The 12,711-nt window shown below is 45.3% G+C and overlaps 1 protein-coding gene across 3 annotated transcripts in view; it reads right to left on the bottom strand.

The window, feature by feature from the left end:
- Positions 1-1,617: 1,617 nt before the first annotated feature.
- LOC120734020 (proline-rich protein 7) overlaps positions 1,618-12,711 on the bottom strand; it is a 28,634-nt gene continuing 17,540 nt past the window's right edge. For all 3 annotated transcript variants that reach the window (XM_040032569.1, XM_040032568.1, XM_040032570.1), the window contains exon 4: positions 1,618-3,117. In XM_040032569.1, the coding sequence (XP_039888503.1) occupies positions 2,543-3,117 (575 nt within the window). In that variant the 3' untranslated portion in view covers positions 1,618-2,542. The remainder of the gene's footprint in view (positions 3,118-12,711) is intronic.

Below are 12,711 nucleotides of genomic sequence, written 5' to 3'. Positions count from 1 at the left end.
TGATAGTAAGTCTCCCGAATTTTCTTAGAGGTTTATTTCTTCCTTTCCTCCATTTTCATGCTTTCAGCTGTACCTTGGTTCCCTCATGTCTCCATTTAGCCCTCGGTGTGTATCAATTTGTAGTCCTATCTAGGGATGGGTACCGGTATGGTTCTGACATAAACGGTAGTAACCAGACCGAAAAGCAGCGCACATTTCGGTGCTTTATTTCGGTGCTTTTTTTTCCTGAGATGTCATGCACTTTGGATTCTAGCCAATCATTTTACGTTTCCGAGGATAGTAGGCGGGTCCAGGTACGTACGTTCTTTTAGAGCAGAGCTACAGATTAAAAATGCCCAAGGCGAAGCGATCAAACGTCTGGCTGTACTTCACAGCAAAAGATGCAAACTCAGCAGCCTGCAACAAGTGCTTTAAGCTGATACTGTGATACTGTCAAAGGAGGTAACACCTCGAATCTGATGAAACACCTGGCGACGTATAGCCTTTTTTTAAAAGCCAAGAAATGCGCCATATTTGATAGCTTGCTGCGAGACCGAGCACATCTACTGCGGGTGTGGTGCCTGTTATCGGACCCGGAGTTAGCAACATCCCCCAAGAACCCGAAGAGGAGAGTCCTGGCCCCTAGCCCTGCCAGTGTAGCAGAAATGATGAGGATGATGATGCAGCAGCAGCCGTTCTTCTCTGCGTGAGTAGCTTAATGTTGTTCGTGTGTAATTTACATTGAGTAGGCTAACCATGTTATTACATTAATGCATGTAAGGTGAACTAGCAAACATCATCATAGCTACATGCGGCTGTCTTCTTGTTTGATGGCAGATACTCCCTTCACCCTGGCCAAAAAGGCTAAAATGACCACCTCATAGAGGTGATCGAGCATTTGCAGTCGTAGCGCCTAAGCTGTGGAATAATTTACCCCTACACATCAGACAGGCTCCTACTGTCAATCTTTTTAAATCTTATCTTAAAACGCATTTTTATTTACTGGCTTTTAATACAGCATGAGAGTTATTTGTTATTTGTTAATTCATATTTGGTGTTTGCTTTTAATACTCTAAGTTGTTTTATTATGTATGTTGTATTCTTGTACAGCACTTTGGTCAACGCTCCTGTTGTAATTAAATGTGCTATATAAATAATTAAACTATTAAACTATTAAACCAAAGAAAAAGTAGAAAACAGTTAAACATGAGAGGTTTTTGGACAAAGTTTGTGTTTTTTCCATTGTTTAAGCACTGCTTCCAGCCAAGAGCGATGCCATATATGCCCCATAGCTGCAGAAAAGACTAACATTGTTATCTTTTTACAAAAAAAACAGCTGAACATGAGAGGTTTTTGGACAAAGTGTGTGTTCTCTATTCTTTAAGCACCGGTTCGAGCACCATTTCAGAAGTACCGGTTTGGTACTGGTATCAGATAAAACCTAAACGATACCCATCCCTATTCCTGTCCTTCTCCTTAGTCTGTTTCCGGTTGTGGATTTTATTTGGAATTCAGCCTCTGGCCTGGAAAAAAGGTTCACTCCTGTTTGTTTACGCCCTGCCTCAGTAATCCTTCCATCTGTGTTATATTAATAAACGTTTATTTTTTGGATCTTTTCACAAAGCACAGGAAGACGCGTCACAGATGAAGATGTTTTTATTTCACAAGGCATTTGTCACAAAGTTTAAAAGAATGATTGGAAGTTTTTACATGGAAAAATCTTTTCTTTTTCATATCAGAGACCCAGCTGACGTCAGCCGGTGACCATCAAAAGGGCAGTGCCAGCAGTTTGCGGTAAAGACGACACTGAAAACAACAAAACAGCGCGTTACAAAATGAATCCAAGCGTGCTCGTCTCTGTGGCTTTCTTGTACTCTGCACAGCGGAATCCAAACAACTCTGAAGGTAAACTGACCTTCAGCATTTCGCCTCTAATATCAGAGACGTGCTGGCCGAAGGTCACCGTGTGCTCTTTTGTAAGCGTTAATGCTCACAGTCCTCGAGGAGGAGGCAAGCTGTGAACAGTCTTCCTAAAAATCAGCACGGATAAAAGAAGAGAGGTCGTCGTGGGCTACAGACAGTTTCCCGGAGCCATGGCAACAGCAGCCTCGTACAATAGGTTGTTCGAGTGCAGCGAGAGGAGGAGAGATCGGGGATGAATGAAAGTGCGCCACGAGAAAGGGTAGTTAGGGCTGGAAATGAAGGCGATAGTAAGTCTGCATGAAAGGCAGGGCAGCCGCTGTGCTTACTGCTCGTTTTGATTCTCGTCCTCTGCCTCCTTTCCTTTCCTCCTGGTGTTGACTTCAATGTGACAGCAGAATTCCTCTGGCTCGACAACAGCGCTTTGAAACAGTGTGTAATATACCTACATAGCTGAAAGCCTCGGTCCTGGCAGAGTTAAATGGCAGCTTTTGCCCACTGAGCTGCAAGGGGGAAATTAACTCCTGACGCCTCTCCAGCCCTAAAACCCTCTTTGGGCAATTAAATCTCTACTTGTAGCAGCGTTATGATACCAAATGTCCAGCTTTTTAGATGTTTATCCTTTTTCTGACAGGATTCGAGCCTAAACAGCAGTGCTCCGGCCCAGCAAGGGGAAGGCTGTTGGCATGCCACAGCTGGGCTCCAACCCCCTGAGTCCATGAACCCCCTGAAGCCCTTGCAACCCTCCTTGGAACCCCTGAATCCCTCCTTGAAGTCCCTGAATCCCTCCTTGAAGTCCCTGTATTCCACCTCTAAGTCCGTCATTATGAGTCCTCGGGTCTCTGCGGGGCATGGTAGCCATCGCGGCTGTAGCCTGAAGGGATCGGGTTGCAGGTGGGGTGAGGTTATTGTGGTTCAGATCCATGTTGGACAGGAGGTGACCCAAAGAGTCCCAGCGCTGAGACGAAGGCAGGCGTATCAGGGAGGAGTAGCCTCGGTCGGGGAACACGGTAGCCGCAGGAGGTTTGCCGGTCTCGGATGTGAACACCGGGGCGCGATCGTGAGGTTCCCTTAAAGACGGCGGTGCGGCTCGGAGAGGGGCGGGCTTCAGGTACGTTCCCCCCCGCGGGTCAGCCAAGACCTCGCAGTAAGGTGGAGGAGGATCATCCATCAGAACTGCCTCTTCGTAACAAGGCGGCTTCCCGAACACATCCGTGTCTGCAAGAACGAGAAAACGGGAGTTAGCATTACGGACCGATAAGTTATAAACTGCAGTTCCCCTAATGGCCACTGGAGGCTGTTGCCAAAAAGGAGTCAATCCTTATAGACTCCCACTTTAAAATGTCCAATCTCAGGCCAGAGCTGCTTAATTATATCCACAGCATAGTTTTAATTATTTTTATTCAGCATCGTTATGGCTTAATCTAAGAATTACTTAATCAAAGCTCTTCTTCAGTCTTTTAGTTTAGCTCCATTCCTCTTGGGTGGAGCTGAACTAAACAGCAGGTAATGGAGTAGTAGTAGTAGTAGTCTTTGTTTTCCAACTGAATCATTTAATCAAAACCTGGTGGCTTGCAGTGCAATAGCACCTGTCGTAAAAGGGAATCAGCTGCCTGAACTAACACTGTTCAAATTTAAGTAACAGGCAGAAACTTTTAGATCACAGCTATTAATTAACACCATTGTGATGAGCTCAGTTATTTTGTGTTGTGTGTTTGTTGTCATCCCAAAGTAAAGTCTGTAGGACCAGGAAGCAAAACACTAATGAGCTTCTTCCCTGAAGCAGACCAGAGGGAAACCTCAGCTTTCACTGCAACACAGCATCCATTTATCATAATACATGCCAATGTGCAGCACGCACACACACACACACACACACACACACACACACACACACTCTTCATTTTCAGGTCACAACCCAAACAGCTTGTAATTACCGCACGCCCGCTGCGACACCTGTGACTGTGCTCGGCGGCAGGAACAAAAGCCATCACAGGACTTCTGCTCCGAGTTTGCGTTTCTTTCTTGTTTTACCAAATCTCTTTCTGTCTCTCTTACATCACTCACTCCTATTTCAGGCCCGCTTGATCTCCAGCTTTCCGCCTCCCTCTCAAGACTTCATGAGTTCGAGCGGAGAAACTGCATTGCAGCACGTTGTGCAACAAGAGAAACACGAGCTGATGGCACACAGAGAAAGAAGAGGTGACGATTCTCCGGGCTGGTGTCAATGGTCTGAAGTTTGTATACATTAAGATTTAAAACCACTCTCTCTTTGATAAATCAGAGCGCGCTCAGATATTCCCCCAATGCTACAAAATGCCAAAAAACTCACAACAAACCAGTCAGGAAACACAAATGTCAGATGAGGAAAGCAGCGATGATTCATCCGTCTGAGATTTCAATTTACTATTTACTACAGAGGAAACACTGCGTGCCGCTTATGTACACTTGGCAGTGCTGAGTGAGGGAAACATGGAGCCATTTCAGTTCATCTGTGGAAAACTGAGTTAAAGTTTCTCATTCAGCCCAGAGGGAGCTCGGAGTAGAGCCTATTCAGCACGGGCGGCCCTGATGTAGACCCAGAACTCGCTGGAAAGATTATAGATCACCAACACAGAGGCGCATTTGTCAGACGCCTCCTGTTTTGCCGTTACATCATGCGAGGTGTCCTTTAGCGTTCCTGCAGTTTTCAGATGTGCAACGTCTGAGATCCTTCCCAGACGCCTTAACGCCCACTCACATCACATGACAGGGTGGGGCTAGGTCTCACAATGGGTTCACCTGAAACGCTGGCTGACTGTGACTCACACCTGTCTTCACAAGTAGAGGATCATTAGGGGGTCCGTGACCCTCTCGGAGACACTCCCACAGGGCTTAAATCCACCAGTTGCTCTTAAAACTGAAGAAGCTTCTTGGACGAAACATCTATAACAAACAAGTCCAGACGCTTTTCTTTCCGAGCTCTCAGACTACGATGACCTGGATGACTGAGAACCTTCACAAACGATGTGCAACGCCCTGAAAAAGAGGTTGGCGGCTGGCGGCTGCACAGATTCCTGGATTAACAGTCAGGAAATTACATTTCAATACATCACAAAGGCTCATTAGTTAATCTGCAAGCCGAGCAGATAGAAAGGAAAAAAAAAAAAGTGTAAACACATCAAGTTGCGGCTCCTGAAGACCATCGTTATACCGACGGCACTGTATGCAGCGGAGACTTGGAAATCAACTGCAAAGATCAACCGCCATCTTGACGTCTTCCAACAACGTTGTCTTCGACGGCTGCTCAAGATCACATATCGGGATCGCGTTACCAATGAAGAAGTATATCGCCGTGCGGGAGTAGAGCCGCTCCATGTCCAAGTCACCAAGCGTCGGTTCAGATTTGCCGGTCACATCCTTCGGCTACCGGACCCGAGACCTGCCCGTGTCGCAGTTCTGTGGAACCCGAAGAATGGAAAGAGACGGCGAGGAAGACCTAAAATAACATGGAGGAGGACTTTCCTTGAAGATTTACGTTCAGTCGAACTGTCATGGGATGAAGCAACAACTGCCGCGATAGACCGAGTTCGATGGCGTTCTCTTGTCGCCCGACGCGCCGATCGGCGCGGGAGGATCTAAGTCTAAGTAAACACATCAAGTAAGCCTCAGAAAAACAGCAGCGCAGCGGTCATTAAGTCAAACCGATGTGAAAAGTTCATACTTCCAACACAACACAATGTTTTTCACAGCTGAAACAAACTAAGGGGAGTTACTTGTTACTTGTTGCTAGAGCGTCACTTTGACCATTACAGGCATCAAAACTGATTCTGGTTCCTGCACTGAATATATTTATTTAATGTTTAGAAGTCCACAAACTGAAGTAATCACGAGGCTGCACTTTGGAACATGTCTGACACTCGTCTGAGCCTGCAGAGATTTAATCACCGAGGATGAGACGCTGCCTGTGGATCCGTGGAGATGATTGTAATTTGGTGAAATTGTCTGAAATACCGTAATTTGCTATTCTCTTCCTGATTTCCTTTCTTGCAGGATGCGCTCTGATTATGCTTCACAACAGGAAAGCGAGATTTTAGATGGAGTTGAGAACGTCTCTGTCGGTTCACGCTTTGCAGCAACAGGTTCGTTTTTCCCCATTGTTCTCGCTCCTAATTGGCTCGTTCACACCTGCTACTAATTGCACTGATGGACTCGTCTGTTTTACATTTGCGAGAATCTCAAATCTCTGCAGTGAAATGTTGACACGCAGGTTCAGCAGAAGCACCTGCACAGGTTTCTGCTGTGCTGCTTTCAGGGAACGCTGGGACATTAATCACGGTCAACACTCGGCTGAATGGTTTCAGCTGACGTGTGAGATAAGTGAAGGGAGCAGCTGTGTCTGCAGTGCGGCTGAAACAACAGAAAACAAAGTGCTGAACTGTTGTGGCTTTTAAGCGGCGTGTCTGCTACCTGACACAGATTACTTTGACATTTTCTGACATTCGAGAAAGAAGCAACTGGAGGTGGTTCTGCTGCAGAGAGCACAGCAAAGGGTACGATTCAGGAAAACCTGACCGGCAGCCGGCGAGAGCCGAGTCTATGTTTCAATGAATCGTCAGGAACAATCTAACCCTCAGGCTGCAAACACACATCAGTCGAACAGCAGATTTCTGGAGCTGAAAGCCATTTTTATATCCAGGCTGATGAATGTTGCCAGATCGTGATCAATATCTGTCGAATGTTGCACAAGCTGCCGTCCTCCTCTTTCAAACACGGAAGAAACTCGGCTCTTCAGACTGCTGCACCAAAAGCAACTGTGCGACTTCTTTAGCCAAGAAATCAACTATATTCACACACACACACACACACACACACACACACACACACACACACACACACACACACACACACACACACACACACACACACAGGTGTTATGTTTGGGATCGCTCCACAGTTTCTGCAGAGCTGTGAAAAGACTGGCTCTAAAGATCTTCAAGGACAGCTTGCCTGCAGCTCAGTCTGTTTAATCATGTAGACACGATCAAGACAAGTTGCTGAAGTTCAAATGGAAGCATCAAAATCAAAAAGGTGATTTGATCGACTTCGTCAGACGAGCTGGTCTGAGTCTGTAAGGTTTTTTAGAGAATGGCGGCAGTTCTTCGGGTGAAAATACCTTGTTGATGGCAGGAGTCAGAGAAGAATGGCAAGATTGCAACAGTAACTTTGACAATCACTGGTTATAACCACAGTCTACAGAAGAGAAGCCCTGAATCCACAACCTACGAAGCAGATGGGCTACAGCGGCAGAAGAGCACGCCGGGCGTCAGTCCTGTCAGCTAAGAACAGCACACTGATCCTACGAGTCACACGAGCTCACAAAAATCGCACAACAGATGGTTGGAGAGACGTTTCCTGTTCGGGTGAGTCTAGATTTCATCCAACATTCAGATGGCATTGTCTGAATTTGGTGTAAACATCATGAAAGCATGAAGGTATCCTGACTTGTTTTCGAGCCCTCAGTGCTGAGCATCGTTTAAGCACCACAGCTTAGCTGACCACATCCATCCTCTGATGGGTGCTTCAGCTGGGATAACACACCGTGTTGCTTAAATCATCTCATATTAGAGCAACAGAGGGGAAAAAATAAACTTTCTGGGGTGAATTTGAAGTTCATGAAGTTAAAAAGACTTTTTCTGTGAAACTGGCTCAATCTGTAAGCCAGTGACGAACCATGACATGAAAAGTGACTAAAATAGGAATCATTAATTGTTTGTTTTTTTGTCGCAATCTAACAGCCAGGGGTCAAAACACATCCAATTACTTTTCCACAAGAAGTGAGAACTGACAAGAAATGCTGCCATAAATACACTAATCAGAGAAAGGAAGAGAGGAGGAGGCAGGGCCAGAAAAAGCTGACGAAGGCTCTGAGAGAACCGCTTCAGCTGGAAAGTCCTCCAAGATCTGTCCACCACGCGAGTGTTGTACTGCGATCACTGACGAGTGTACCGCTAATTTGGGTTTGTAGGCGTCACCCTGAGAGGTAACAGCAGCTGTATGCAAGATCCCCACCGCAGGGAAAAGGGTAACACCACCTGGGTCTGGTGCAGTTCCCCCCTCCAGGGGCAAGGGTACCTAGACCCGGTTCGTAGAGTACACTTGGGGAGTGTGATTGTGTGTACAGCGTCTCTTTATGTCTGTCTCCATGTTGGTTGAGTGTGGAGTAAGTGCATATGAGAGCATGAGGGTGGGAATGGATGTTTGTGTCTGTGTGTGCCTGTATGTCTGTGTCTATATGTCAGGTTGGGTATCAGACGCCACCTCTCTGGGGACATCTCAGGCCTATCTCCCCCTACCACCACTTCCCCTGCTGGTGGCGGACTCCCTCAGACATCGGTGCGTTGGTGGTTCTTTGTGTCCGGGGATGGGCGTTTAGGTATGCACTGGCTCTCTCCTTGGTGGCTGCTTGTCGGGGCCTGGAGCCTGGGGCTTGCTCGGGCCACTTCGGAGGTGGGGTGCCCCCGGCCTCTCGGCCTGGGGCTCGGTCGCTCTGGCGCTGCTGGCTGCCGGCAGAGCTCACGGGCGCGTCACTGCAACTCCCCCTGGCTTCTGCTCCGCGGCTGCTGAGTGAGCCCTCATCTGGGACTCTCCTCAGCTCTTTCTGGGACAGTGGCGCGGCTGCCCCTCTGTTGGTCTTCCTTGGTCTCTTGTGTTCTGGGGGCCTCTGGATGTCTGGAGTTTTGATCTCCTCCATACAAACTACCCTTTTGGCTCCTACCTCAAACCACACTGTGCGCTGTCGATCTTACGTGCTGCACAATAATGTTTAACATTTAGTATTTACTGTTATATTCCCATAGATCATCGTGATGTTGTTTATTGTGTTGCTCTCGTTTTCTTCAGCTTGTTTTCTTTTTTTCTCAACAGGTGATCCAGGAAAAGAAAAAGACAAAGGTGATGAAGCAGATTTTCATTGTCTTTTCTCCTTTTTCTTTCCCTCTCCTTCTGTTAACTTTCTTCTGAACTTTTCTTCTTGTTTTTCTTTCCCGTCCCCGAGTCCAGTCTGGCCTGATTACAATAACTTAGAATAAAAATAACTAATAAAGATCAAATAAACTATGACAATCAAGTGGACAAGTATAGCAAAAGGCCCACTTGGGAAAGTAAATCTGTTCTTGGCCTTCAGACAATAATTCTGATGGCTACAGTGCCAGACAGGACACACACACACACACACACACACACACACACACACACACACACACACACACACACACACACACACACACACACAAAAAAGAAGCTGTATGCAAGATAAAACCTATTGGATGGTGTTAAGAACATTTTATCCATTAACACGTTTTCACAGGTATGCTGTAGTGCCTGAAAAATGACCCACGCCCACACCCGTCAGCAGCAACCCACATACCAACCAACAGCCTGTTTACAGCCACCACAGCAAACAGCAGCGCTGGAAACCTGCAGCTGTTTGGTGAACTGTTGCCATGAAACGGGCCTTACTCATCACTGCAAATGTGTTTGTTTATACCTGGCCAGAGTCCATCAAACATGGCTCACAGATACCTGCAAGATCAGGTTACTATTGTTTCTCAGCTCTGCACTAACTCCCCTATCAACACGCCAGCTGTAAACAACACCAGCAGCTGTCAGGACGGCTTTAAATACCCAGCGAACGCTCAGCAGGACGTCAGCAGAAACACGCGGGGCTGATGTTTCCACCGGAGGGTCGGACGGGTCCGAAGCTGAAAGCGCTCACAGGATTAAGCTAATGGGAACCACGGTGGCATCCATTAGACAAAACTGACCCAGTTCAGCTGCTGTGCCTAAACCATCAAAGCTAACAATAAGAACCTTTGACTGAGGGCATTCATTCATTTCTGATCTTTGGATGATTTTCCTGTTAAACTCGAGTCTCCATCAACAGCTTTACTTTGACAATTTTGTTTCCAGCTAATGAGGAAGATGTTGAGGATTATAAATGAGTCAGAAAAGGAAGAAGGATTTGTAGTTTTCCTTCCTTAACACGGCTTCCCTTTAAAAAAAAAAGAAGGAAAAAATCCCAAAAGCCTCGTTTATTTTAATGGAAAACCTTTTTTGATTTTTGCAACTAATCCTGTGAGTTTAACAAAAATGATCATTTGGTTCATTCATGATTTGTCTACATCATCACTATGATGACAACCACAGAAAGCTTAGTTACTGTCGCCATCAATGAATGAACTGACACGTTTAGACCAAAACTAGAACACGCTAAATTTATGAACCAAAACCTAAAAGGAAAAACACATTTTCAAAGGCAAAAAAGAAGATTTTTAAATGAAAAACTAGCAAATTTAAAGACAAAATCTGAAGAAAATGCAAGAAAAAAAAACTAGTCAATGTGAAAATCCTTTGACCTCTGACCTTTAAGCTACTGGGATTCGAAGTCATCTGAGATTGTTAGTAGATGCATCTATGGTATCGATTTAAAAACCCCGTGTGACCTCGCTCTTCAGTTATATTGACAAACTGCTCACACCGCCCGCCCGGCAGGGTGACAACTGAACCCCATCAGCCTTTTACGGGTGATGGGAAACAACAAACGTTTAAAAAGGGGGAAAAAAGAAAAAGAGCAATTTATGATGGGGAAAAACAACAACAACAACAACAACACCTTAAAAAAAAAAAAAAAAAAAGGTCAACAATTTATGATCAAATACTGCAAAATTTACAAGGAAGTGTTAAATTTAAGAAGAAAAACCACAAATTTATGATGAAAAAAATTAAAGTAATAAAATAGTAAATTCATAAAGGATCAACCAGCTAAATTGAAGGATGAATAAATACAATTTTAAGGGGAAACAAACTGGTAAATTTGCAAGACAAACACTGGGGAAGCTACAAGAACGGAGAAGATCTGCAAATCCAAGAAGAAAGTGCTTATTCTGTGAGCGAAAACTGTCAAATCCAAGAGGAGAAATTCTGCATTTAAAAGGAAAACTGGGGACTGAGAGGAATCCTGCTAAATGCAGCAGGAAAAAGGCCAAATTTTTATTAACAAAACTGAAAGTGATGTTTCTTTGAAGGCTGTTACTAGAACATCATAAGCACCTCTTTCTGTTCATATTTTTAATCCAGTAAATAAACTCTTAACTGGTTTTCATCATGAGTCTCGTCCACCTGGACAAACACAGATTAATGACAGCTAATTTTAAGAAAACCATCTGCCGCTCGCTTTGCTCTCACATAGTCTCATCTTCTGTGTTTTTAGCAGATACCCAGTAACGCTATCAGCGGCTGCTTCACACAGTGCTGCAAATGGACCGAAACTGTTTGCTGAAAGAGGCTAAAAAAAGCTTCTTTCCACTTTGCTGTAAAACCTGCTTTTACCACCTCCTCTGCTGGTGAAGTCGACTGAAACAGCTCCTCTCGGGTCTCAGCTGCCGAGCACCTGCTTCGCTTTCAGCCCTGCTGCTGCCTGGATACTAAACCTCTTCATCAGTCTGCTTTGAGGCCAAGACTCCAGCGATCTTTTGTTTCATCCTGTACTGTCTGTCTCCGCTCATTAACCGTCTTTGAGAGCAGCTGATGCTCTTTTACCCCTTTCCCTTTAATTCCTATTCTTCTGTAGATCTGTACAGATCTACAGAAGCTTGTTCGTTTTGTTCCTCCGTCATAAAGCAAGCTGCTCATTACGCACATTGTTTTCACTCTATAGACCATTGAGATTTTCCTGCCTTAGAAAAGAAAAACAAGAACAGAAATGGGAGTATTCTCACTCACAAAATATTCAATTTAACTGGAAGTTAAATTCACATCTTCGAGAGAAAACCTGGGAAGCAACCACAGGCAGAACAGGGAACACTTTTAGCCTTTTTTTCATCTCTTGGATCTGCATGATGTCACAGAGTGAATAGTCCTTGTATGGTTATATCAGGCACAGAAGCCACACCCCTCTGCTGTTCTAAATTTCTGCTTATGACGGACATAAGCAGATTTTTTTTTAATTTTTTTTTTTAGAAAACATGTCAGTGTGAAAACAAAATAATCTGTGGACAACACACCAAAGCTAGCGGTGACGCTTTAACCCCAATGTTAGATTTTGACATCAAGGTCTCAGTTTTTCTTGTCCGCATGCAAACGCAGAAACAGTTTTCTAACATCTTTACCTGCACAGGAGTTTTTAAAGCTCAGTCTTCAGTGGAAACACCCGTGTACGTGTGGATGTAACCTGCAGAGTATTACTTTGAGCTGCGACTCATGAAATGCTCCTCGGGTACAGCGAGAGGACAGAAATATAAAGCAGCATAACTCACATACTGCAAATTACATGTAGTATGTGGGTTTATTAAGACCTGAGCAACATTTTTCCTGTGCGGGCTTTAATCAGTGCGAGGCAGTTTCATTAGGAACGGGGAGTTTCACAGTCTCGGTGATTACAGTGATTCTTTGCGAAGCTGCACCTCTCGGCCTCTGAGTGTCTCCTCCTTCTAATCACTCTTATTTTATTGTTACTTACTCCGTCACCGCACGGCCTCCGCGGCTGTTGCCTACGCCTCAGCGGCAGCTGTCACCATGGCACCATGCGGGGGAACGCAGGCCAGCATGGAGGGAGGGAGGTGGAAGCTAGGAACTAAACTGGGAACTATAAGAAACGCTCCTGCACTTTGCTTCTCTGCCTGCATCGCATCAGTTTTGTCTTTCCTGTTGAGCTGAGCTCAAACCACGAGGCGTAAGTATGAAAAACGGCTTGTAAATACAGATCAAACACGGCGTGACAGGTTTGGTTATTTGCTCAGCAGCAGAGACGAGTTCTGCTTCAGAAAGTGAGTC

This window comes from Simochromis diagramma, unplaced genomic scaffold (genome assembly GCF_900408965.1).
Source record: "Simochromis diagramma unplaced genomic scaffold, fSimDia1.1 OVJJ01000216.1, whole genome shotgun sequence".
NCBI lineage: Eukaryota > Metazoa > Chordata > Actinopteri > Cichliformes > Cichlidae > Simochromis > Simochromis diagramma.
This window is presented reverse-complemented; position numbering and strand designations above follow the sequence as displayed.